At 55.4% G+C, this 25,427-nt stretch overlaps 1 protein-coding gene across 3 annotated transcripts in view; it reads right to left on the bottom strand.

Annotated features, from left to right (window-relative positions):
- The window catches only part of LRCH4 (leucine rich repeats and calponin homology domain containing 4), a 58,746-nt gene that overhangs the window by 11,508 nt on the left and 21,811 nt on the right, over positions 1-25,427 (bottom strand). The window contains exons 10-19 of one of the 3 annotated variants that reach the window (XM_066593912.1): positions 25,287-25,348; positions 24,249-24,410; positions 17,350-17,412; positions 17,212-17,260; positions 16,455-16,494; positions 16,296-16,376; positions 16,021-16,118; positions 15,713-15,850; positions 15,559-15,636; positions 12,789-13,589 (exon numbers count right to left, since the gene is read on the bottom strand). In XM_066593912.1, coding sequence (XP_066450009.1) covers positions 13,362-13,589; positions 15,559-15,636; positions 15,713-15,850; positions 16,021-16,118; positions 16,296-16,376; positions 16,455-16,494; positions 17,212-17,260; positions 17,350-17,412; positions 24,249-24,410; positions 25,287-25,348 — 999 coding nt within the window. In that variant the 3' untranslated portion in view covers positions 12,789-13,361. Of the gene's footprint in view, positions 1-12,788; positions 13,590-15,558; positions 15,637-15,712; positions 15,851-16,020; positions 16,119-16,295; positions 16,377-16,454; positions 16,495-17,211; positions 17,261-17,349; positions 17,413-24,248; positions 24,411-25,286; positions 25,349-25,427 lie in introns of those variants that run through there. The other 2 variants (XM_066593914.1, XM_066593913.1) reach the window with 2 other exon arrangements.

Below are 25,427 nucleotides of genomic sequence, written 5' to 3'. Positions count from 1 at the left end.
AGGGGATTCTGGATATTAGTGACTAATTGGTTTCATGCCATCTTCACATACACTTCTAGGATGGGAGAAGCCCTTTGTTGCATCACTACTGCAGTGTGTCTCCTAGACCAGAGCCGTAGGACGCACAATGAGGACTCAATCTTTCATGGGGCGAAGTCTGATGCCTGTGGGCATATCTGCCCTTGTTTACTAATGTAGAAGGCATGCCAGCTTTCACCCCTAGACACTGCGCTGCTGCTGTCCACATGTGTGATTTTCACTTGACTAGGATGAGTCTGTCACTTCCTGGGCTGCAGCAACTTCCATCAAAGAGGAGACATAAAGGGGGTCTACTGGCGCCACTCCCGGCTGCCATTTTACCCCTGGCTTTGTCACGGTTGGCATTCTTCCCGGCTCTGGGCCAGCACTCACCTTCCTCATTCTTCCCTTGCCAATCATGGACTATCTCTGCATATATCAGACACCTCCCCTCTAAGAAAGGTGCCGGAGCTTCGGGTCTTCAGCTTAGAGCGCTGCTCTGGCGATAGTGAATTTCGGTTTTCACCCCTTTACTGCATGAAAACCGATACATTGGTGGTCTCCAGCTGCTGAGAATGGGGAACCAATGCCCCCCTATTTCACAATCCATGTTCCCATTTCTGTGGTGCAGCGGCAAATAGGCGGCTGATCACACATGAACGGCAGCAGCTCCATTCAATGGCACAGATAGTCGAGCGCTATGCGCGACGATTTCAGTCAGCCCCATGGAAATGACTGGTACGCTGCCGGGATTTATTTCAATGGGAGTGAGGGAAGTAGCCCAGCTCTGTGCTCGGCTATCTTGGTCTGCTCCACTGAAATGAATGAAGAGGCGCATGAATGTGGACACCAAAGCTTGCCACGCACAGCGTTCATCGCAATGGGGCTGACGAGCGGCTGTCTGTACCGTCGCGATGAATGGAGCTACCACTCTTCTTGTGTGACCAGCGGCCCATTTGCCACACCACAGAAGTGTGAGAATGGATTGGAAAAGAGGGAGGAGGGGGGGGGGAGGGGGAACATCGTTCCCACATTCTCAAAATGAGTGGGGTCCCAGTGGTCAGACCCCCACTGCTCGAGTGAATGGGTCAAAACTAGAGATGAGCGAACGTACTCGTCCGAGCTTGATGCTCGGGCGAATATTAGCGTGTTCGGGATGCTCGTTACTCTTAACGAGCACCACGCGGTGTTCCGGTTACTTTCAGTTTCCTCTCTGAGACGTTAGCGCGCTTTTCTGGCCAATAGAAAGACAGGGAAGGCATTACAACTTCCCCCTGCGACGTTCAAGCCCTATACCACCCCCCTGCAGTGAGTGGCTGGGGAGATCAGGTGTCACCCGAGTATAAAAGCCGGCCCCTCCCGTGGCTCGCCACAGATGCATTCTGACAGAGATCAGGGACAGTGCTGCTGGTGCCGTAGCTGCTGTAGGGAGAGTGTTAGTAGTGAGTGTAGGCTTCAAGAACCCCAACGGTCCTTCTTAGGGCCACATCTATCCGTGTGGAGGCTGCTGTTAGCAGTGTTGCCCTTTTTTTTTTTTCAAAATCGGCTGTGCAGAGCATTGCGCCCTGCAGTAATACTACAGGGACAGAAGTGGTGGTTAGGCAGGGAGAGTGTTAGGAGTGAGTGTAGGCTTCAAGAACCCCAACGGTCCTTCTTAGGGCCACATTTAACCGTGTGCAGTACTGTGGAGGCTGCTGTTAGCAGTGTTGCATTTTTTTTTTATTTTTTTTTTTAATCGGCTGTGCAGAGCATTGCGCCCTGCAGTAATACTACAGGGACAGAATTGTGTAGGCAGGGACAGAAGACATATATTATTGATTGAATATAGTCAGTGGGCCTTTTCTTTAACCAAAAAAGGGAAACATTCTATGTGCCCTGCCTCTGTCAGTCCTCAGCGTTCTGTGTACGTGTGTGGTGGGTGCAGAACGTCAAAACAGAAATCATACGCAGCCAGCTACGTTTAACAGCAGGCTTGCGCCAATTTATTTCCTGCCTGGGAAATCAAATCACTGGTAATACAGCATGCTGAGGGGTAGGGGTAGGCCTATAGGACGTGGACGCGGGCGAGGACGCAGAGGCCCAAGTCAGGGTGTGGGCACAGGCCGAGCCAGTGCGGTGGCCAGGGGTAGAGGCAGGGCCAGACCGAATAATCCACCAACTGGTTCCTAAACCGCCCCCTCGCGCCATGCCACCCTGCAGAGGCCAAGGTGCTCTAAGGTCTGGCAGTTTTTCACAGAGACGCCTGACGACCGACGAACAGTGGTGTGCAACCTTTGTCGCGCCAATATCAGCTGGGGAGCCACCACCAACAGCCTCACCACCACCAGCATGCGCAGACATATGATGGCCAAGCACCCCTCAAGGTGGGACGATGTCCGTTCACCGCCTCCGGTTTGCACCACTGCCTCTCCCCCTGTTCCCCAACCTTCCACTGAGATCCAACCCCCCTCTGAGGACACAGGCAGTACCGTCTCCTGGCCTGCACCCACACCCTCACCTCCGCTGTCCTCGGCCCCATCCAGCAATGTCTCTCAGCGTAGCGTCCAGATGTCGCTAGCGCCACAGTTTGAGCGCATGCGCAAGTACGCCGCCACACACCCGCACGCTCAAGCGTTAAACGTGCACATAGCCACATTGATCAGCCTGGAGATGCTGCCGTATAGGCTTGTGGAAACGGAGGCTTTCAAAAGCATGATGGCGGCGGCGGCCCCGCGCTACTCAGTTCCCAGTCGCCACTACTTTTCCCGATGTGCCGTCCCAGGCCTGCACGACCACGTCTCCCGCAACATTGTACGCGCCCTCACCAACGCGGTTACTGCCAAAGTCCACTTAACTACGGACACGTGGACAAGCACAGGCGGGCAGGGCCACTATATCTCCCTGACGGCACATTGGGTGAATTTAGTGGAGGCTGGGACAGAGTCAGAGCCTGGGACCGCTCACGTCCTACCCACCCCCCGAATTGCGTGCCCCAGCTCGGTGGTGGTATCTGCGGGGGTGTATGCTTCCTCCACTAAAGCACCCTCCTCCTCCTCCTCCTACGCAACCTCTGTCTCGCAATCAAGATGTGTCAGCAGCAGCAGCACGTCGCCAGCAGTCGGTGTCGCGCGGTGTGGCAGCACAGCGGTGGGCAAGCGTCAGCAGGCCGTGCTGAAACTACTCAGCTTAGGAGATAGGAGGCACACGGCCCACGAACTGCTGCAGGGTCTGACAGAGCAGACCGACCGCTGGCTTGCGCCGCTGAGCCTCCAACCGGGCATGGTCATGTGTGACAACGGCCGTAACCTGGTGGCGGCTCTGCAACTCGGCAGCCTCACGCACGTGCCATGCCTGGCCAATGTCTTTAATTTGGTGGTTCAGCGCTTTCTGAAAAGCTACCCCCACTTGTCATACCTGCTCGGAAAGGTGCGCCAGCTCTGCGCACATTTCCACAAATCCCACACGCACGCTGCCACCCTGCGGACCCTGCAACATCGGTTTAATCTGCCAGTGCACCGACTGCTGTGCGACGTGCCCACACGGTGGAACTCTACGCTCCACATGTTGGCCAGACTCTATGAGCAGCGTAGAGCTATAGTGGAATACCAACTCCAACTTGAACGGCGCAGTGGGAGTCAGCCTCCTCAATTATTTATAGAAGAGTGGGCCTGGTTGGCAGCCATCTGCCAGGTCCTTGGAAAATTTGAGGAGTCTACCCAGATGGTGAGCGGCGATGCTGCAATCATTAGCGTCACCATTCCTCTGCTATGCCTCTTGAGAAGTTCCCTGCAAAGCATAAAGGCAGACGCTTTGGAATCAGAAACGGAGGCGGGGGAAGACAGTATGTCGCTGGATAGTCAGAGCAACCTCATGTCTATATCTCAGCGCGTTGAGGAGGAGGGGGAGGAGCATGAGGAGGAGGGGGAAGAGACAGCTTGGCCCACTGCTGAGGGTACCCATGCTGCTTGCCTGTCATCCTTTCAGCGTGTATGGCCAGAGGAGGAGGAGGAGGAGGATCCTGAAAGTGATCTTCCGAGTGAGGACAGCCATGTGTTGCGTACAGGTACCCTGGCACACATGGCTGACTTCATGTTAGGATGCCTTTCTCGTGACCCTCGCGTTACACGCATTCTGGCCACTACGGATTACTGGGTGTACACACTGCTCGATCCACGGTATAAGGAGAGCCTTTGCACTCTCATTCCCGAAGAGGAAAGGGGTTCGAGAATGATGCTATACCACAGGACCCTGGCGGACAAACTGATGGTAAAATTCCCATCCGACAGCGCTAGTGGCCGAAGGCACAGTTCCGAGGGCCAGGTAGCAGGGGAGGCGCAGAGATCAGGCAGCATGTACAGCGCAGGAAGGGGAACATTCTCCAAGGCCTTTGCCAGCTTTATGGCTCCCCAGCAAGACTGTGTCACCGCTCCCCAGTCACGGCTGAGTCGGCGGGAGCACTGTAAAAGGATGGTGAGGGAGTACGTAGCCGATCGCACGACCATCCTTGGTGACGCCTCTGCCCCCTACAACTACTGGGTGTCGAAGCTGGACACGTGGCCTGAACTCGCGCTGTATGCCCTGGAGGTGCTTGCTTGTCCTGCGGCTAGCGTCTTGTCGGAGAGGGTGTTTAGTGCGGCTGGGGGAATCATCACAGATAAGCGTACCCGCCTGTCAACCGACAGTGCCGACAGGCTAACACTCATCAAGATGAACAAAGCCTGGATTTCCCCAGACTTCTCTTCTCCACCAGCGGACAGCAGCGATACCTAAGCAATACGTAGGCTGCACCCGCGGATGGAAGCATCGTTCTCTATCACCATCCAAAACGGGAACATTTCTGCTTCATCAATCTGTGTATAATATTCCTCCTCCTCCTCCTGCTCCTCCTCCTGAAACCTCACGTAATCACGCCGAACGGGCAATTTTTCTTAGGCCCACAAGGCTCACTCATATAATTTTTCTAAACAATTTTTATATGTTTCAATGCTCTTAAAAGCGTTGGAACTTTAACTTGAACCAATTTTTATTTTAACTGGGCTGCCTCCAGGCCTAGTTACCACTTAAGCCACATTAACCAAAGCGATTAATGGGTTTCACCTGCCATCGTGGTTGGGCATGGCCAATTTTTTCTGAGGTACATTAGTACTGTTGGTACACCAATTTTTTTGGGCCCTCGCCTACAGTGTAATCATAGTAATTTCTATGTTCTTCGCCTGCACTCATGGTACAGAAAGGTGTGTGGGGTTGGCCTACACTTTAGCTACATAAATGTCTATATTGCAGCTACTGAAATGTGAAAGAGACTGTTATCTCCCTAAACTGCTGCAATGGGAATGTTACTGGGGCCTGTCTTGAGTGCTACTATTACTGAAATAGAACTAAGACTGCGCTCCCCCTATACTGCTGCTAGTGATATGTTAGTGGGGCCTGTCCCTAATGCTACCGCTGAAATGTTAATAATTGTGGGCTCTGCCTATACCGCTGCTAATGGTATGTCTCTGGGGTGTGGAAACAGAGGCTTCACAAAGACATGATGGCGGCAAGGCCATTTCCCACCAACGCTGTTACTGTTAAGGTGCATATAACCACGGACACGTGTAGAGGACACATAGTGCCTCCAAAACATCCCCCTCCTCCTCCAACAATGAAAACATTCTTGGCAAATACCTTTGCATTGGTCCGTCTCGTGGCAGTCCAAGAATTTCACCTTTAACGACACAACAAGAGAGCACCACCACCATCCCCCCGCCACGGCCCACTTAATCCTGGCCACATTCCGAAAACCAACTACATAAAACCGCGCTACTAGGTCCGCAGTCACCACCACATTCCCACCAACAAGGTTACTGTTAAGGTACATATTACCAGTCAGACTGGGGCATGCAGTGTGGGCTGAAGCCCACCTGTATTAAGCACGACATTACTACCTCAGCTGTGATGGGCAATGCTATGAGATATTTTTATGTACAGCCGGTGGGTTCCAGGGAGCCACCCATGCTGTCGGTCCACAGGGACTTCACAATAGGGAGTTGTACCTGCCTGTGTCTATGAATTAAAAACCGCGGTCTGACTGGGGCATGCAGAGACACCTTGACAGAATGAACAGTGTGTGGCACATAGGTTCCCCATTGCTATGCCCACGTGTGCAGCTCCAGATGGCGGTGGCACAGGATTATATTTCTCATTGCTTCTGTACAGCATTGTGGGCTATCGCCCCGCCCCTTTTAAAGAGGGTCGCTGCCTAGCCGTGCCAACCCTCTGCAGTGTGTGCCTGCGGTTCCTCCTCATGGCAGACGCACTTATAAATAGACATGAGGGTGGCGTGGCATGAGGGCAGCTGAAGGCTGCGCAGGGACACTTTTGTGTGCGCTGTGGACACTGGGTCGTGCGGGGGGGTTGGGCAGCATGTAACCCAGGAGAAGTGGCAGCGGAGTGTCATGCAGGCAGTGATTGTGCTTTGTTGGAGGTAGTGTGGTGCTTAGCTAAGGTGTGCCTTGCTAATGAGGGCTTTTCAGAAGTAAAAGTTGTTGGGAGGGGGCCCACTCTTGCCGGTATTGTGGCTTAATAGTGGGACCTGGGAACTTGAGATGCAGCCCAACACGTAGCCCCTCGCCTGCCCTATCCGTTGCTGTGTCGTTCCCATCACTTTCTTGAATTGCCCAGATTTTCACACATGAAAACCTTAGCGAGCATCGGCGAAATACAAAAATGCTCGGGTCGCCCATTGACTTCAATGGGGTTCGTTACTCGAAACGAACCCTCGAGCATCGCGATAATTTCGTCCCGAGTAACGAGCACCCGAGCATTTTGGTGCTCGCTCATCTCTAGGAAAAACTGATAAAATTCCCCCTTTCTGGAATACCCCTTTAAGATGCTACCTCGTTCATATGGACTCTCTAGTTTTTCACAGTTATCCGTCTGGCGCCTGCCCCGACCCCCGCTTTGTTTCTTGCTGAGATTACGCTGCTTGCCTCAACCCGGATGGATTGAATGCCTCCATTCATAAACACAGGTGCCACGCCTTGGTCTATAGTAGCGTGCGCTGCCACATAACCAGGCCCACTTCCAGCGTGAGGAGCTGCAGAACCCACCAGGTGGTGTGGAAGGGTTCAAGTGTTGCCTCTGCATCTGGCCCAAAACCAGCCCAGCATGCGGCACTATTTCCCCCATTAGCAGCTATCACAGCAGTGCAAACACCAGGCCATGTCTCCGATTGCAGCAATGAGTTACTCTTGCAGGTAACTTGTACCTCTGCACACAGCTGCCCGAAAGGAGTTCACTGGACCGTGATCAACGGTGGCCCAACCACTTCAGTCCCGGTGTCTGAATGTACTTCCCGCTAACCAGTCACATGATGAACTTTCACCATTCTGACACAAAACACTTCAAACTTCGATTTGTCTGTGAAAAGACCCTTCCTCCCCTGACCGGCGGTACGGCTCCCGACTTATCAGCCCACAAAAGCCTGTTTTTATTACCAGTAGAAAGGATCGTCTGACCAGACTGTTAGGAGGTGTTGGGACAAGTGGATGGGGGGCACACAAGGTGACCGGGCTCAGGATGCCCCCTACAGACCACCAGTAGAGAGGAGTGTCTGACCAGTCTCTTATGAGGTGTTGGGGCCAGTGGATTGTGAGGGCACACAAGGCGATTGGGCTCAGGACTCCCTACAGACCAACAGTCAAGAGGAGCGTCTGACCCAACTGTTAGGAGGTGTTGGGATCAGTGGATGGGGGCACACAAGGTGACTGGGCTCAGGACACCCCCTAACAGACCACCAGTAGAGAGGAGCATCTGACCAGACTGTTAGGAGGTGTAGGGACCAGTGGATGTGTGAGGGTACACAAGGCAACCAGGCTTAGCACCTCCCACAGACCACCAGTAGAGAGGGGAATCTGACCAACATGTTAGAAGGTGTAGGGACCAGTGGATAGGATTACAAGGTGACTGGGCTCAGGGCGTCCCCTACCAATCACCAGAATAGAGGGGAGCATCTGACCAGACTGGTAGGAGGTGTTGGGACCAGTAGAGGTCTGCGGGCACACAAGGTGACCGGGCTTAGCACCCCCGACAGACCACCAGTAGAGAGGGGCGTATGAGCAGACTGTTAGGAGGTGCTAGAACCAGTGGATGAGAGCACACAAGGTAACCGTGCTCAGGACGCCCCCCCCCCCCCCTACCCGACCACCAGTAGAGATAAGCGTCTGACCAGACTGTTAGGAGGTGTTGGGACAGTGGATGCGGGAGGGCACATAAGGCGACTGGGCTCAGGACGCCCCCTACAGGCCACCAGTAGAGAGGAGCATCTGACAAGACTGTTGGGTGGTGTTGGGACCAGTGGATGGGGCCACACAAGGTGACTGGGCTTAGGACCCCCGACAGACCACCAGTAGAAAGGGGCGTCTGACCAGACTGTTAGGAGGTGCTAGAACCAGTGGATAAGAGCACACAAGGTGACCGGACTCAGGGCGCCCCATACAGATCACCAGTTGAGAGAAGCGTCTGACCAGACTGTTAGGAGGTGTTGGGACCAGTGGATGTGTGAGGGTACACAAGGCAACCAGGCTTAGCACCCCCGACAGACCACCAGTAGAGAGGGGAATCTGACCAGCCTGTTAGGAGGTGTAGGGACCAGTGGACTGGATCACAAGGCAACCGGGCTCAGGATGCCCCCTACAGGCCACCAGTAGAGAGGAGCATCTGACAAGACTGTGAGGTGGTGTTGGGAGCGGTGGATGGGGGCACACAAGGTGACCGGGCTTAGCACCCCCAACAGACCACCAGTAGAGAGGGGGGTCTGACCAGACTGTTAGGAGGTGCTAGAACCAGTGGATAAGAGCACACAAGGTGACCGGACTCAGGGCGCCCCATACAGATCACCAGTTGAGAGAAGCGTCTGACCAGACTGTTAGGAGGTGTTGGGACCAGTGGATGTGTGAGGGCACCTAAGGCGAGCGGGCATAGCACCCCCGACAGACCACCGGTAGAGAGGGCGTCTGACCAGACTGTTAGGAAGTGTTGGGACCAGTGGATGGGGTGCACACAAGGTAACCAGGCTCAGGACACCCCCTACAGACCACCAGTAGAGAGGAGCATCTGACCTGACTGTTAGGAGGTGTTGGGACTAGTGGATGTGTGAGGGCACACAAGGCGACTGGGCTCAGGATGCCCCCTACAGACCACCAGTAGAGAGGTGTGGCTGACCCGACTGTTAGGAAGTGTTGGGACCAGCGGATGGGGGCACATAAGGCGACCGGGCTTAGCACCCCCCGCCCCCCCCAACAGACCACCAGTAGAGAGGAGCATCTGACCAGACTGTTAGGTGTAGGGACCAGTGGATGTGTGTGGGTACACAAGACAACCAGGCTTAGCACCCCCCCCCCCCCCCCCCCAAACCACCAGTAGAGAGGGGAATCTGACCAACATGTTAGGAGGTGTAGGGACCAGTGGATAGGATCACAAGGTGACTGGGCTCAGGGCGCCCCCTACCAATCACCAGAATAGAGGGGAGCGCCTGACCAGACTGGTAGGAGGTGTTGGGACCAGTAGATGTCTGAGGGCACACAAGGTGACCGGGCTTAGCACCCCCGATAGACCACCAGTAGAGAGGGGCGTCTGACCAGACTGTTAGGAGGTGCTAGAACCAGTGGATGAGAGCACACAAGGTGACAGGGCACAAGACCACCAGTAGAGATAAGCGTCTGACCAGACTGTTAGGAGGTGTTGGAACCAGTAGATGTGTGAGGGCACATAAGGCGACCGGGCTTAGCACCCCCAACAGACCACCAGTAGAGAGGGGCGTCTGACCAGACTGTTAGGTGGTGTTGGGACCAGTGGATGCGTGAGGGCACACAAGGTGACCAGGCTCAGGGCGCCCCCTACAGACCATCAGTAGAGAAGAGTGTCTTACCAGACTGTTAGGAGGTGTTGGGACCAGTGGATGGGGGCACACAAGGTGACCGGGCTCAGGACGCCCCCTGCAGACCACCAGTAGAGAGAAGCGTCTGACCAGACTGTTAGAAGGTGTTGGGACCAGTGGATGTGTGAGGGCACATAAGGCGCCCGGGCTTAGCACCCCCGACAGACCACCAGTAGAGAGGGGAGTCTGACAAGACTGTTAGGAGGTGCTAGAACCAGTGGATGTTTGAGGGCACATGAGGTGACCAGGCTCAGGACACCCCCTACAGACCACCAGTAGGGAGAAGCATCTGACCTGACTGTTAGGAGGTGTAGGGACCAGTGGATGGGATCACAAGGTGACCGGACTCAGGGCGCCCCATACAGATCACCAGTTGAGAGAAGCATCTGACCAGACTGTTAGGAGGTGTTGGGACCAGTGGATGTGTGAGGGCACCTAAGGCGACCGGACTTAGCACCCCCGACAGACCACCGGTAGAGAGGGCGTCTGACCAGACTGTTAGGAGGTGTTGGGACCAGTGGATGGGGTGCGCACAAGGTAACCAGGCTCAGGACACCCCCTACAGACCACCAGTAGAGAGGAGCATCTGACCTGAGTGTTAGGAGGTGTTGGGACTAGTGGATGTGTGAGGGCACACAAGGCGACTGGGCTCAGGATGCCCCCTCCAGACCACCAGTAGAGAGGTGCGTCTGACCCGACTGTTAGGAGGTGTTGGGACCAGCGGATGGGGGCACATAAGGCGACCGGGCTTAGCACCCCCCAACAGACCACCCATAGAGAGGAGCATCAGACCAGACTATTAGGAGGTGTAGGGACCAGTGGATGTGTGTGGGTACACAAGGCAACCAGGCTTAGCACCCCTCCCCCCCCCCCCACAGACCACCAGTAGAGAGGGGAATCTGACCAACATGTTAGGAGGTGTAGGGACGAGTGGATAGGATCACAAGGTGACTGGGCTCAGGGTGCCCCCTACCAATCACCAGAATAGAGGGGAGCGTCTGACCAGACTGGTAGGTGTTGGGACCAGTAGATGTCTGAGGGCACACAAGGTGACCGGGCTTAGCACCCCCGACAGACCACCAGTAGAGAGGGGCATCTGACCAGACTGTTAGGAGGTGCTAGGACCAGTGGATGAGAGCACACAAGGTGACAGGGCACAAGACCACCAGTAGAGATAAGCGTCTGACCAGACTGTTAGGAGGTGTTGGAACCAGTAGATGTGTGAGGGCACATAAGGCGACCGGGCTTAGCACCCCCAACAGACCACCAGTAGAGAGGGGCGTCTGACCAGACTGTTAGGTGGTGTTGGGACCAGTGGATGTGTGAGGGCACACAATGTGACCAGGCTCAGGACGCCCCCTACAGACCACAAGTAGAGAAGAGTGTCTTTCCAGACTGTTAGGAGGTGTTGGGACCAGTGGATGGGGGCACACAAGGTGACCGGGCTCAGGACGCCTCCTACAGACCACCAGTAGAGAGGAGCATCTGACCAGACTGTTAGGAGGTGTTGGGACCAGTGGATGGGGGCACACAAGGTAACCAGGCTCAGGACACCCTCTACAGACCGCCAGTAGAGAGGAGCATCTGACCAGACTGTTAGGAGGTGTGGGGACCAGTTGTTGTGTGAGGGCATACAAGGTGACCAGCCTCAGGACGCCCTTTACAGACCGCCAGTAGAGAGGAGCATCTGACGTGTCTGTTAGGAGGTTTAGGGACCAGTGGATGGGATCACAAGGTGACCGGGCTCAGGGCGCCACCTACAGATAACCAGAATAGAGGGGAGCGTCTGACCAGACTGCTAGGAGGTGTTGGGACCAGTGGATGAGGGCACACAAGGTGACCGGGCTCAGGACCCTCCTAGACACAATAGAGAGGAGCGTCTGACCAGACCGTTAGGAGGTGTTGGGACCAGCGCTATGTTTAGGATCTCCTGCAGCCACATGTTCCTTTCATGGTGGCTTCCAGTAGAACAGAAAAGGCATCCTGGGAAAGCTAGGTTGTCACCCTCCTTGGCTTGGCCGTTGGCAGATTTATCACCAATTGAGCAATTATGGGACCATCTGAGACTCCAACTTACACCTCCCATGTGTGTGCAGGATCTGAAGGCTAAGTTACTACATCTGTTGGAAATGTACTGTAAGATACCGTACAGAACCTGTATGGCTCCCTGCCCCCGTATAACATCATGTATCCAAGCTCGAGGCAGTACAACAGGGTAGTAGAGCCACCATGCCCGCCCGTATCACATTTTGTATCCAAGCTAGAGACAGTACAACAGCATACTAGAGCCTCCATGCCTACTTGTATCAAATCTTGTATCCAAGCTAGAGGCGGTACAACAGGGTACTAGAGCCTCCATGCCTACTTGTATCACATCTTGTATCCAAGCTAGAGGCGGTACAACAGGGTACTGGAGCCTCCATGTCTGCCTGTATCACATCTTGTATCCAAGCTAGAGGTGGTACAACAGGGTACTGGAGCCTCCATGCCCACCCGTATCACATCTTGTATCCAAGCTAGAGGCCGTACACCAGGGTACTAGAGCCTCCATGCCTGCCTGTATCACATCTTGTATCCAAGCTAGAGGTGGTACAACAGGGTCCTAGAGCCTCCTCTGAATTGCAGTTTTCCCCTATAAAGGACCCTTTTGCACACAGAATCGGATGAACCGTTGTCTGTAACGATGATTTAGGAGGACTCCTCCTTGGTGCGTTATTTTTTTGTCAATGAGTACTTTATAGAGCGACTCTCCGGGCCCGGAGTTATGGCTGCTGCCAGCCCCGCCACTTACCTGAGAGCCGTTGAGGATCCCTTAATACTACACATGGTACACCTCGGCGCCGCGCTGCCGTCCAATCAGGTAACAATCACCAAGGTTTAATCATAAATATATTGTCATTACTGTACAGTGCAGCTTACCCATCATCAGTGTATCCCGGCCTCAGTATACAGTGTGTACATCTATATACAGTGCATTTATAAATATAGAGGGTGCATAGTATACGGGGGTCTAGAGCTCAGGCACTAGAGGGGCTCAGTGCTTTATTAGATGCTACGTCCTATAAAATATATTACTAATACTTCTCTATGGCAGGCAGACCCCTATACAAAATATATAGATGGATTTCTATAGGCCCTACAAGGGCGCGGCTCAGGCACTCACGGGGGAGGGTGAAGGGCGGCCCTGAGGAACTCAACAAGTCAGCTGGAGCCCATGGGAGCCTCAGCCAATCAGAAGAGGCGATGTAAGGCAACAGACATGAGCGCTGTAGGGGCCTGGCACGTGTTGGATCTTTTTGGCTTTAGCCTCATTGGCTGAGCTGCGGACAGTTAAGGCACACGGGTTTAGGCTCTTCCACGGGGTGTGGGGTACACCAGTGTTCACCCGGGGACTGAGTAGTGTATGAAGGGTGGTCCCAGGCTACAGCCGCCGGCGGTCCGCTCCCTACGAGGAGCACAACTTGCTGTAGACGACATATAAGACCAGCATTAGCAGAGTGTAGAACAGCAGGAAGCCGTGGTGCCGATAGAGCAGGACAGACGGACACGTCGCCGCCTCGCTGGGGGGACCAGACCCTTCTTCAGAGGCACACAGCAGCAGAGAGGACACCGTCCTTAGTACATCGAGCGGACGCTCCCCTCCCAGGACGTCACGGGCCGAGCACAGGTCTCGCTGCACATGGAGAGACAGACGGGAGCGGAGCAGATGTCACATAGACAGCAGGAGACGTGGGGGGGGGGGGGGAGAGAGAGAGAAAGCAGAACAAAAAAAAAAAGAAGAGGCTTGTTAATACATGAAGCATCAGCGGGCGCACAACAACACTCTGCAGCACGAGCCGGAGGGAAATGTGTGATGGACGAGCCATGCACCCGACCCGAGCGTTATAATGACCAGAGGCCGACCCGACAGGCAGAGCGAGCAAGTCATGGAAAGCATAGGAACGCAGGAGGAAAGGAGCAGGGGCAACAATACATAAAGATATGTAGAGCAGGCAGGACCGTGCACCAGTAGTAACGGACCCCTACAGGGCGGGCAGGACCGTGCAGCGGTAGTAACGGACCCCTACAGGGCAGGCAGGACCGTGCAGCGGTAGTAACGGACCCCTACAGGGCAGGCAGGACCGTGCAGCGGTAGTAACGGACCCCTACAGGGCAGGCAGGACCGTGCAGCGGTAGTAACGGACCCCTACAGGGCAGGCAGGACCGTGCAGCGGTAGTAACGGACCCCTACAGGGCAGGCAGGACCGTGCAGCGGTAGTAACGGACCCCTACAGGGCAGGCAGGACCGTGCAGCGGTAGTAACGGACCCCTACAGGGCAGGCAGGACCGTGCAGCAGTAGTAACGGACCCCTACAGGGCAGGCAGGACCGTGCACCAGTAGTAACGGACCCCTACAGGGCAGGCAGGACCATGCACCAGTAGTAATGGACACCTATAGGGCGGGCAGGACCGTGCAGCGGTAGTAATGGACCCCTACAGGGCAGGCAGGACCGTGCAGCGGTAGTAATGGACCCCTACAGGGCAGGCAGGACCGTGCACCAGTAGTAATGGACCCCTATAGAGCAGGCAGGACCGTGCACCAGTAGTAATGGACCCCTATAAGGCAGGCAAGACTGTGCACCAGTAGTAATGGACCCCCTATAAGGCAGGCAGGGCCGTGCACCAGTAGTAATGGACCCCTATAAGGCAGGCAGGACCGTGCATTGATAGTAATGGACCGCTATAGGGCAGGCAGGACCGTGCACCAGTAGTAATGGACCCCTATAAGGCAGGCAGGACTGTGCACCAGTAGTAATGGACCCCCTATAAGGCAGGCAGGGCCGTGCACCAGTAGTAATGGACCCCTATAAGGCAGGCAGGACCGTGCACAGGTAGTAACGGGCCCCTATACGGCAGGCAGGACCGTGCACCAGTAGTAATGGACCACTACAGGGCAGGCAGGACTGTGCACCATTAATGGACCCCTATAAGGCAGACAGGACCGTGCACCGGTAATAATGGACCCCTATAAGGCAGACAGGACCGTGCACCAGTAGTAACGGACCCCTATAGGGCAGACAGGACCGTGCATCAGTAGTAATGGACCCCTATAAGGCAGGCAGGACCGTGCACCAGTAGTAATGGACCCCTATAAGGCAGGCAGGACCGTGCACCAGTAGTAATAGATAGTCATAGCGCAGGCAGCGCCAGTAGTAATGGACTGTTCAAGAGCAGGCAGGACCGTGCACCAGTAGTAATAGATAGTCATAGCGCAGGCAGCGCCAGTAGAAATGGACTGTTCAAGAGCAGGCAGGACCGTGCACCAGTAGTAATAGATAGTCATAGTGCAGGCAGCGCCAGTAGTAACGGACCCCTATAGGGCAGACAGGACCGTGCATCAGTAGTAATGGACCCCTATAAGGCAGGCAGGACCGTGCACCAGTAGTAATGGACCCCTATAAGGCAGGCAGGACCGTGCACCAGTAGTAATAGATAGTCATAGCGCAGGCAGCGCCAGTAGTAATGGACTGTTCAAGAGCAGGCAGGACCGTGCACCAGAAGCAACGGAACGCTATAGGACAAGCAAGACCATGCACCACCATCCGCCCTTAGGCAGGCAGTACATATTTACCCCGACCGTGCATTTAGTGCGTAGCACTTACCTCGGGGACACCCAGCCTCCGACACGCTTCCAGGAAGCTGTCCACATTCTTCCTACACTTCACAAGATTGAGCTTGGGCTGGAAGAGAACAACGGGGAATAAATGGGGGTAGAAGAGCAGCAGGTCCGGCTGTACTACACGACAGGCATCATACCACAGCAGGCGAGGGCACATTGATGATGGGGATGGTGCGTGGGCGCAGATGGTTCAGAAGCTGGCACAGTGCAACGCCGTTAGAGAGAGACTCACAGAGTGGATCCTCCAGAGCGACGTTCAGATGGGATTCAATGTCCTGAGAAGGAGAGAACCCTGAGGATTATATGGCGGCATGAGAAAAGATCCCGGCCCTCCTGTGTGACTAGAGCGTGCGCACAGCCAGTACTGCAGAGCCGCTCACCATTAGGGCACGGCTACAGGTATACAAGCCATGCACAGACAGCAGTTAGTGGCGGTGCTGCGTACCTTACGGAGTTGTGCTACGGCTGTCTTATCGTCTGTACGAGGAATCGGACTACGTAACCGTACAGGACTAGAACTCCCAGCCGGGCTCTGCTCTGAACCTACGGAAGAACACAAGGGTCACATATACAGGAGAGAAGCATGGCCGGTAGGCAAGTCACAGGGGACACAAAGGGGCTAGCAAAGATTGCCAGAGATGCCAATATTCCAACTCCCCAGCAGAGGGCAGTAATTCTAGCGGTTGGTAGGCGTGATCGGCGATGGATCAGGACGATCACCTGCAGCACTCCGCACAGATCCTCGGGAGGAAGACCGGAAGAGGAAACTGTTCGGTTTCTGCACGGAACCAGCGGAGGTCTCTGAAAAACAGAGGGACAGATCCATGAGGTGAGCGCCCACACGGCCAGAGACGAGAGGACAAGCAGAGCGGCACACACCTGTAGGGGACTGCAGCTTCGGCACCTCCATCTGACTGCCCTGCGCAAAAAGAGGTTTATCATGAGGACAACTATATGAGTGGGCGACCGGGACACGCTACCGTACAGACATACAGAGGAGTAAGTGTATCGCAGACCCGACACCTAACTGCGTCCTCTCCTCTCTAGTATGACCTCCAAGGAGCCATGTCCTCCGGTACGACCACTATGTAATAACCATGTTCTTCTCTCTCTAGCATGACATCTCTATGAAACACCCCTATATGACGGTGTGCTGCGGGACGAGCCCGCCCCCGTGTAGAACGGCGTGCTGCGGGACGAGCCCGCCCCCGTGTAGAACGGCGTGCTGCGGGGCGAGCCCGCCCCCGTGTAGAACGGCGTGCTGCGGGGCGAGCCCGCCCCCGTGTAGAACGGCGTGCTGCGGGGCGAGCCCGCCCCCGTGTAGAACGGCGTGCTGCGGGGCGAGCCCGCCCCCGTGTAGAACGGCGTGCTGCGGGGCGAGCCCGCCCCCGTGTAGAACGGCGTGCTGCGGGGCGAGCCCGCCCCCGTGTAGAACGGCGTGCTGCGGCACGAGCCCGCCCCCGTGTAGAACGGCGTGCTGCGGCACGAGCCCGCCCCCGTGTAGAACGGCGTGCTGCGGCACGAGCCCGCCCCCGTGTAGAACGGCGTGCTGCGGCACGAGCCCGCCCCCGTGTAGAACGGCGTGCTCCAGGACGAGCCCGCCCCCGTGTAGGACGGCGTGTTCAAGAGCACTTACCTGACTCCGCACTCTGTTCCAGCCATCAGAGGAGACCGTGGACACCGGACTAAAGGGAAAGAACACAAACAAAAGGTCAGTGACTCCTCCAATTGCAAAAAGGCCCGACTCTCCCCTCTCACCCCCCTGTATTTTTACTTCACGGGGTCAGGTGTGGATATGGCCCTATCCCCTTCCCGCGACATCCCTGAACCATGTGACCTGGAATATGTAAATAAAGGCATGAATACTTGTCACCATCTGCGACTCGTCCTCCAACTGCCTTATTGTCTCCGCTGTTGCAGCCCGCGAGAGAACTGTCTGCGAGGCCCATGACAGCGCTGCCTGTCAGTAAGAACTGTCTGCGAGGCCCATGACAGCGCTGCCTGTCCCTACGGCGGCGCTGCCTGTCAGTAAGAACTGTCTGTGAGGCCTATGACACCGCCGCCTGTCAGTAAGAACTGTCTGCGAGGCCCATGACAGCGCTGCCTGTCAGTAAGAACTGTCTGTGAGGCCTATGACACCGCTGCCTGTCCCTACGGCGGCGCTGCCTGTCAGTAAGAACTGTCTGTGAGGCCTATGACACCGCTGCCTGTCCCTACAGCGGCGCTGCCTGTCAGTAAGAACTGTCTGTGAGGCCTATGACACCGCTGCCTGTCCCTACGGCGGCGCTGCCTGTCAGTAAGAACTGTCTGTGAGGCCTATGACACCACTGCCTGTCCCTACGGCGCTGCTGCCTGTCAGTAAGAACTGTCTGCGAGGCCCATGACAGCGCTGCCTGTCAGTAAGAACTGTCTGTGAGGCCTATGACACCGCTGCCTGTCCCTACGGCGGCGCTGCCTGTCAGTAAGAACTGTCTGTGAGGCCTATGACACCGCTGCCTGTCCCTACAGCGGCGCTGCCTGTCAGTAAGAACTGTCTGTGAGGCCTATGACACCGCTGCCTGTCCCTACGGCGGCGCTGCCTGTCAGTAAGAACTGTCTGTGAGGCCTATGACACCACTGCCTGTCCCTACGGCGCTGCTGCCTGTCAGTAAGAACTGTCTGTGAGGCCTATGACACCGCTGCCTGTCCCTACGGCGGCGCTGCCTGTCAGTAAGAACTGTCTGTGAGGCCTATGACACCGCTGCCTGTCCCTACGGCGGCGCTTCCTGTCAGTAAGAACTGTCTGTGAGGCCTATGACACCACTGCCTGTCCCTACGGCGCCGCTGCCTGTCAGTGAGACCTGTCTGTGAGGCCTAGGACACCGCTGCCTGTCCCTACGGCGGCGCTGCCTGTCAGTAAGAACTGTCTGTGAGGCCTATGACACCGCTGCCTGTCCCTACGGCGCCGCTGCCTGTCAGTGAGACCTGTCTGTGAGGCCTATGACACCACTGCCTGTCCCTACGGCGCTGCTGCCTGTCAGTAAGAACTGTCTGTGAGGCCTATGACACCGCTGCCTGTCCCTACGGCGGCGCTTCCTGTCAGTAAGAACTGTCTGTGAGGCCTATGACACCACTGCCTGTCCCTACGGCGCCGCTGCCTGTCAGTGAGACCTGTCTGTGAGGCCTAGGACACCGCTGCCTGTCCCTACGGCGGCGCTGCCTGTCAGTAAGAACTGTCTGTGAGGCCTATGACACCGCTGCCTGTCCCTACGGCGCCGCTGCCTGTCAGTGAGACCTGTCTGTGAGGCCTATGACACCACTGCCTGTCCCTACGGCGCTGCTGCCTGTCAGTAAGAACTGTCTGTGAGGCCTATGACACCGCTGCCTGTCGCTACGGCGGCGCTGCCTGTCAGTAAGAACTGTCTGTGAGGCCTATGACACCGCTGCCTGTCCCTACGGCGGCGCTTCCTGTCAGTAAGAACTGTCTGTGAGGCCTATGACACCACTGCCTGTCCCTACGGCGCCGCTGCCTGTCAGTGAGACCTGTCTGTGAGGCCTAGGACACCGCTGCCTGTCCCTACGGCGGCGCTGCCTGTCAGTGAGACCTGTCTGTGAGGCCTATGACACTGCTGCCTGTCCATGAGCCTCGCGGGGCTGCAGTTATTACACTACATGTAGCAGTCCTTGTTCTGCCCTTTGCCCTCTGGGTATAGTATATGATGGCCCGCGTCTTTTCCGCGGACACGGTTGGCTGCAGCCCTCGCACCAGGGGTATCATATGTGAGGGTTCTGCATCTCCCCAACATGAAGCAGTTGGTATGCTCCGCCCCTTAAGGACCTTTTTTTCTTCCCTTTTCATTTTTGCTTTTTCTTCCCCACTTTTAAAAATAAGGTACCTTCTGTACGCATCGGCGCGGCTGTCTGAGGGCGACCGGACCGCGCACTGAAAAACTCGGAAAAAGTGTGAAGTGAAATGGCAAAAACACCGACCCCACAATTCCACCATCTTTAGGCGGGGTTCCCACACGATCCCCGCCGGAAATCTCGCATTTTGGCCGCAGCAAAAAAACGTTAGATTTCTGACGGGAAAGTGCTGCTTCAAAAGCCGCGGCAGTTAGCCATGGGAGGAGAGCGGCGGCAATGGAAAGAAAAAACAAAATGACATACTGCGGCCGGGAAATCCGCATCACAGCGAAGGCTCCTGGTCCACATGGCTGGCCAACGTAAGGATTAGCGGCCGCAGGCGGATTTGCCGCAGTGAAATTCCGCCCTGTGTGAACCCAGCCTTAGGGGTCTTTTTTATGGCGCACACACACCGACAAAAAGGCGCTTTTTTTTTTTGCTGTACTACTTTTAAAAAAGCTAAATCTCTTCAAGAAAAAGCAAGATTTTGGTCTAGCAGTAAAATCTTCCGTGTGCCTTTCATTGGGGGGGGACAGCTTGAAGACTGCAGGTATAGCTACTGCCACTAGGAGGCAGACTAAGCAGAAAAAGTCTTAGCTCCTCCCACTTCATTATACCCCCTGCAGGCACCAAGTTAATCAGCTTGTATGTGAAGTAGGAACAGCCAAGCGGGAATGGGAGAACATGCCATAAATGTCCCCCAGCATGTAAATCTACAGATGCCTCAGAGTGGCGCCGCGTGCGTCAGCAGGGGGAAGGTCCAACTGGGAGAAGAGCGGAAGAAAGACAATGATTATTACCTGTGCGGCTCATTGGGGGGGCAGCTTGTACCCTGTGGGGCGTGCCAGGGCAGAGAACGCTGCTGGAGGCAGTGCCACCTCTCGGACCGGAGACACGGGGAAGGAGGCTGGATGTTACTGGGAAGACCTGGTTAGGATGGCAGTCCACCCGCTGAGGCCAGAACAGCCAGGCCACTACATACCAAGTCAGGTTGGAGTGAAAACCCACAAAAACGAAAACCCCCTGTGAAGAGGAAGGAGCATCGCCTGAGCGAAAGCCTCTGGGACCGAAGCGTCAGGCGAAGGATACTAAAGGACGACCTCTGGAGCCCGGGCATCTGAGACATGGGCGAGCCGGGATAAATTGGGTGTGGAGCGCCTGTCAGCAGAGGACGGCCTTGAGGGCCGTGGATGCCAGGAGGCCTTGGGTTTCCGAGAGGGTTGTTGCTTCGGGTCCTGTGATAATCCCTTACCATCCGAGGCCCGGGATTTATACCCGAGTAATGCCCGCCCACTTAGGACTATTCTGTGCCAGGCGGGAGCTTTCCCAACCGGTGGCATCGGAGAGGTTTCCCGCCAACAAAAGGCCGGCGGCATCAGCATCCCAGGACTTTAGCCACGAAGCTCAGCCGTGTCCAGGGGAGTCTCACAAGAGCTTCTCTGCCGGCCCATCTGATGCGCCGTATCTGCCCGTTCCTGCGGCGAGGAGCCAGAGAGAATACCCAATAAGCCGTGCCTTTGCTGGCCCAGGTCCAGGCGAAAACTGGTCTAAGAGCCAAACCCCACTGCCTCCAAGGACGCCAGGGCTAGGTTTTACCGGTCACACAGACCAAGCGACCACCATAGGAAGAGTGGCATGTTTCGCCAACCGGGGACACTGCTGAGGGCACTACTGGCTTTCCCCTAACAGGAGATCCAGGCAGATTCCCTCCCCTACTTAACGCCTCGCCGAAGTCCTCATGTGCAGGAAATATCTTGGGAGAACGCCTATGGTGTCTGAAGGAAAGACCCGCCGTAGACTGACCCGCTACCTGCAGATACCCACCATCATGTAAGGCTTCTTGTCCAGTTGGGAATTAGAGGGAGTGACAGGAGGAGCTGCCGGAGTCGCACAGAATACCCTCCAACATCAGGAAAGGCGAAACAGGAGGAGCTACCATAGCCCTACAGAATACCCCCCAGCATCAGGACTGGAGGAACAGGAAGAGCTACCAGAGCCCTACAGAATACCCTCCAGCATCAGGACTGGAGGGACAAGAGGAGCTACCAGAAGTCTACAGAATACTCTCCAGCATCAGGACCAAAGGGACAGGAGGAGCTACCAGAGCCCTACAGAATACCCCCCCAGCATCAGGACCGGAGGGACAGGAGGGGCTACCAGAGCCCTACAGAATACCCCCCAGCTTCATGACCGGAGGGACAGGAGGAGCTACCAAAGGTCTACAGAATACCCCCCAGCTTCATGACCGGAGGGACAGGAGGAGCTACCAGAGGTCTACAGAATACCCTCCAGCGGCTACCGACGCAATGTCATGCACAAGACTCCATGAGGGTGGCCTGCGGGCCCGATGTCCTGTAGCGGGACCCTCATAGCCCGGGACCTGGCATCTCAATTAGGCCAGAAGACACCAGAATTATCGGTCCCGCCATTGTTACAGATGGGAGCCGGTTCACACAGAGCAGGGAAGAGTGTGCAGACAACGGAGGTCCATGTATGATGGACGGGACCCCCTCATTTTTTTTGAGCCGCGTATATAATTTGGATCATACGTGTTAAAAGAATATCCCTTGAGTCGGTGGTAATGTAATCGCGGGGGTCCAACAGCGAGGACCACCACTGATGCCAAAGGGTCGCTGCACGAATGGAGCAGACATTACGTAGATACAGCATCACTTCCGTCACTTCAGGTGCCTGCGATCTCTAGCGGCCCCACCGACATAAATGGAGTGCAGCGCCATTTATGCAAGGACCTTCAAGATCCCCACCAATCACATAGTTAGCCCTATCCTGTGGAGCCAATCCTACTCCATACAGGTCACATGCCTGCAACAGGCGTGATCAACTGACTGCGGCCGTTAACCCTTTAAAAGCCACTGTGAATTCTGACAGAAGCAATTTAAATGCCCAGATTGGTATTCGGGGGTCCCACACAGACCCCTGCGATGAGATCATGAGTTGCCATGGCAGCCTAGGGGCCTTCTGAAAGCCCCCACGGCTGATTGCCTGTCAAGCCATGCCTGTATAATACTATAGTGATACAATATACACTATGAGTGATCAAACAATCCTAAGTTCAAACAAGGATAAAATCGGTCAGCCCTATAGAACTATATGGGTGCACGTTGGACCACGGCTGCAGCGTACATAGAAGCCGAAACCAAGGGATGGCCACAGCCCGCAGCAGACCCCTACTATCAGAGGTTACATACCTAGAATACGCTAATGTGATCAAATCATATTGGCCCATCTACCAACATTCGGGTGATCGAGCGCTCAGATGGGTCCTAACGCTCATACCAGGTGGTGTAATCTTAACCTGGGAAAGTTGGGTTCCTACCGCTCAGAATGCTCCTTTCTTGGGACTAAACCTACAAATAACACTGCGGGGGGGTAGGACACCATTTATATGGTCCAGTAGGAGGGACAGAGGGTACAAGAGCGGGACATGCTCAGAGGCAGGTACCCAACCTCCCCAGGTTAAGATTAAACCCCCTGGTATGAGCGTTAGGACCCATCTGAGCGCAGTCACCAAAAAAAGTAATAGAAAGTGTTCAAAAGGTTATCTGTACCCGAAAACTGAACCGACGGAATCTACAGGCGGCCAGCAACAGACCAGAAAATAAAGATCTGCTGGTCAGAAGATGGCGGCAGAAAATAACAGTTTTTATTTTTCCTAAAGATATTTTAACGATTGTGCAGCAAAAACAAAACAAGAAACAAACCTCCATCTGGCCCCCGCGGACGGGATTCCCCAAAGAATCTTCGCCCGTGGCCGCTGCCATAGGATTGCATTAGAAAATGCAATCCTAGCAGACGGGCGCGAAACCACGTGCGGAAAACAAACCGCGGCATGCTTTATGTCAGCTGGCCGACAGCCGGCACATCAAAGGGGCGGAGCCGCGGGAGAGGCGAGTGCCGCGCTGGTCCCTGCAGGGGCGCGGGTCGGGTCCCGCTGCGAGAATTCAGGCAGCAGGATCCAACCCGGCTGCAGGCGGCCTAACTTTGGTATTGTTGTAATCCTACTCGCCCCACAGAATCCAGCATGTCCTTTGTGCCGCAGCGTGTACACCGTATAATAGAGATGAGCGAGTATACTCGCTAAGGCACTACTCGCTCGAGTAATGTGCCTTAGCCGAGTATCTCCCCCCTCGTCCCTGAAGATTCGGGAGCCGCCGCGGCTGACAGGTGAGTTGCAGCGGGGAGGAGAGAGGGAGAGAGAGCTCTCCCCTCCGTTCCTCCCCGCTCTCCCCCGCAGCTTCCCGCCCTGCGGCGGCCCCCGAATCTTCAGGGACGAGCAGAGAGATACTCGGCTAAGGCACATTACTCGAGCGAGCAGTGCTTTAGCGAGTATACTCGCTCATCCCTACCGTATAAACAATACCCCCAAAGATGGCAGAATTAGCTTTTTTTCCATGTGACTCCACTCCATTTTTTTAAAGTTGCTCACTCCATTATCTGGTACCTTGAGAAATACAACAGATATCACTGTTAGAAAGTGCGCAGGTGCAGACCCATCTGAAACAGGCCGTGCCAGTAATGGGTTAATGCTCCCAGTAGTCACTAATTAACCAGAAGCGAGTCTTCCGTGTTTCGGGGTGTAACAAAAAAGCAGCAGTTCTGTGCGGGACGAGTAACCGGTTCATGTCCCCGCACCGCTTGTGGCAGGCGCCCTCAGCAGGTCACATACTCACTTGGTCCCTTCGCTGCAGGAGGAGGTTTACAATCCGGGAGACCATTAGTATATAACCCGCCGGACGCCTACAGCCAACCATGACCTGCCCCTCAGCTCACCTCTCCCTGCGGTCCACAGACGGCCTCCGCAGGACATCCTGACGCTGCTGGAGTTGTTGCTGCCGCTCTCGCTCTTTCCAGATCAGCAGGGTCTCCGGTCTGCGCCGCTCTTCCGTGGCCTGATCTTGTCGCAAGTTGGGATGAGGGGGAGACGGCTCGGAACTATGCGAGAGGACACGATATTAATGGGCATGTACGCCGGCCATCCTATAGCACTGAGCATCCAACATAAGCCGCAGGACATTCACAAAGGCCCATTAGACTACCTATAGGCCAAAACCAGCGACAAGGTGACAGCCAGCCTCACAGCATGTGGCAACCATTATACAATGCCCCCATCAGGGTTAATGCCAGTTATAGTACAGGGCAGTGGCAAGGACCCATTAAAGGAGATGTCCCGCGCCGAAACGGTTTTTTTTTTTTTTTAAACCCCCCCCCCGTTCGGCGCGAGACAACCCCGATGCAGGGGTTAAAAAAACCACCCGCACAGCGCTTACCTGAATCCCGGCGGTCCGGCGTCTTCATACTCACCTGCTGAAGATGGCCGCCGGGATCCTCTATCTTCATGGACCGCAGGGCTTCTGTGCGGTCCATTGCCGATTCCAGCCTCCTGATTGGCTGGAATCGGCACGTGACGGGGCGGAGCTACACGGAGCTACACGGAGCCCCATAGAGAAGAGGAGAAGACCCGGACTGCGCAAGCGCGGCTAATTTGGCCATCGGAGGGCGAAAATTAGTCGGCACCATGGAGACGAGGACGCCAGCAACGGAGCAGGTAAGTATAAAACTTTTTATAACTTCTGTATGGCTCATAATTAATGCACAATGTACATTACAAAGTGCATTATTATGGCCATACAGAAGTGTATAGACCCACTTGCTGCCTCGGGACATCTCCTTTAAGCTAGGTGGTCTGGGTAAATACCATCTGCGCTTGCCAAGTCCAGGGTAGGTATACTATGTATGCAGAAAACCAATGCTGCGCTCCCGGGACTCATGGTAATCCCCAACATCATGGCTCGGGCTAGAGACACTCACCCACAAACCAGAGTCCGCTCCTCCGGCCGAGGTGTGGAGTGCAAATCCGGCTTCCTGCGATCCTGTAAGGGAACCACCAGGTGATGAACAGTAACAGAGGGACAGAGTGCAGCTCCGCAGCACACAAGGGTTCTCCCGGAG

This window comes from Eleutherodactylus coqui, chromosome 2, assembly GCF_035609145.1.
Source record: "Eleutherodactylus coqui strain aEleCoq1 chromosome 2, aEleCoq1.hap1, whole genome shotgun sequence".
In the NCBI taxonomy this organism is placed as follows: Eukaryota; Metazoa; Chordata; class Amphibia; order Anura; family Eleutherodactylidae; genus Eleutherodactylus; species Eleutherodactylus coqui.
Note: the sequence above shows the minus strand (reverse complement) of the source record. Positions and strands in the feature narration are given on the sequence as shown.